Below are 1,133 nucleotides of genomic sequence, written 5' to 3'. Positions count from 1 at the left end.
TTCTTCTCTCTCCTGTAATGATTTTTTTTTAATCTATTAAATGTACTTTATATATACACATATATATATATATATATATATATATATATATATATATATATATTTATGCAAGTAAACTAAAGTGTAAACTTGTTAATATCTTAACATCACACACTACAGATAAACATGCTTATCAACAGCACTTTATGAACTTTACTGTGTTCTTTCCTACAGTCTACGGTTGTACCTCTAACGTCTTTCTGAGATTATCATGAGATTGTTATGGGGGCTTCCTACCAGCAGGGGGGGCTGTTGAGTGCTGCGGGTCTGGAGGACAGAACAGAGAACCCCGGGACTGAGCGAGACCACCAGGACCGGGCCTCTTCCGACGCTGGAGACCTGGTTCTCTGCTGACACCTGAGAGAAAGACATGTCCAAGAGACGAGCTGTGACTTCAGACTTTTTAGGACGGGGATGATCATTTGCCCCCGCTGCCTCTGTCCAATCAGAGCTCGGATCAGGGTTCTTACCCATCTGGTCGGAGCGCAGGCCGGCCAATGGAGCGCAGCGCTGAGGGGACACACTCCTGGACCGGGGGACCCGGTAGCTTTTCTGGTATTCACTCCGACTCTGAAACAAACACACAAACATAGAAATATTGTTGTGTTTTGGTGGCTGTTGTGGTTAAAAACTGAGTTTCCAGAGATACCAAATATGTAGTTTATGTTAATAAAATGAGGCAAAAGACATCTGGAATATTTCCTTTTGATGAACTAGTGCAGCAATAAACAAAAAATGGAAAGAAATAATCTTGTTGATATGAATATTTCATCATTTGTGAATAGAAAAAAAGAACACCTGTGCATGAGCATGAATGAATTATTGTATATTAGCAGGAATTAATGAACAGGCAATTAAGATAATTAAAATTTAATCAATTTAATATACAATATAAAAAAATGCAGGTACTTGTTGTGTTGCAGCCTTGGAGGACAGTAAGCAGCGCTCTAGTGTGGCTTCATTTTACATTGAAAAAGTTCTGTCAAACTGCATCCATCCATCTTCACCCGCTTATCCGGTATCAGGTCTCGGGGGTCCAGCTCCAGCAGGGGACCCCAAACTTCCCTTTCCCGAGCCACATCAACCAGCTCCGA

The 1,133-nt window shown here is 41.1% G+C and overlaps 2 protein-coding genes across 16 annotated transcripts in view; both read right to left on the bottom strand.

The window, feature by feature from the left end:
* nrcama (neuronal cell adhesion molecule a) overlaps positions 1–1,133 on the bottom strand; it is a 1,100,153-nt gene that overhangs the window by 953,591 nt on the left and 145,429 nt on the right. The window lies entirely within an intron of this gene.
* The window catches only part of mdm1 (Mdm1 nuclear protein), a gene marked incomplete in the record, with an annotated part of 35,443 nt that overhangs the window by 33,227 nt on the left and 1,083 nt on the right, over positions 1–1,133 (bottom strand). The window contains 2 exon segments of the mRNA XM_032505088.1: positions 277–396; positions 510–609. Of these exon segments, the coding sequence (XP_032360979.1) occupies positions 277–396; positions 510–609 (220 nt within the window).

This window comes from Etheostoma spectabile, chromosome 23 (genome assembly GCF_008692095.1).
Source record: "Etheostoma spectabile isolate EspeVRDwgs_2016 chromosome 23, UIUC_Espe_1.0, whole genome shotgun sequence".
NCBI classification, from domain to species: domain Eukaryota; kingdom Metazoa; phylum Chordata; class Actinopteri; order Perciformes; family Percidae; genus Etheostoma; species Etheostoma spectabile.
The sequence above is the reverse complement of the archived record's forward strand: the minus strand, read 5'-3'. Positions and strand labels throughout refer to the sequence as shown.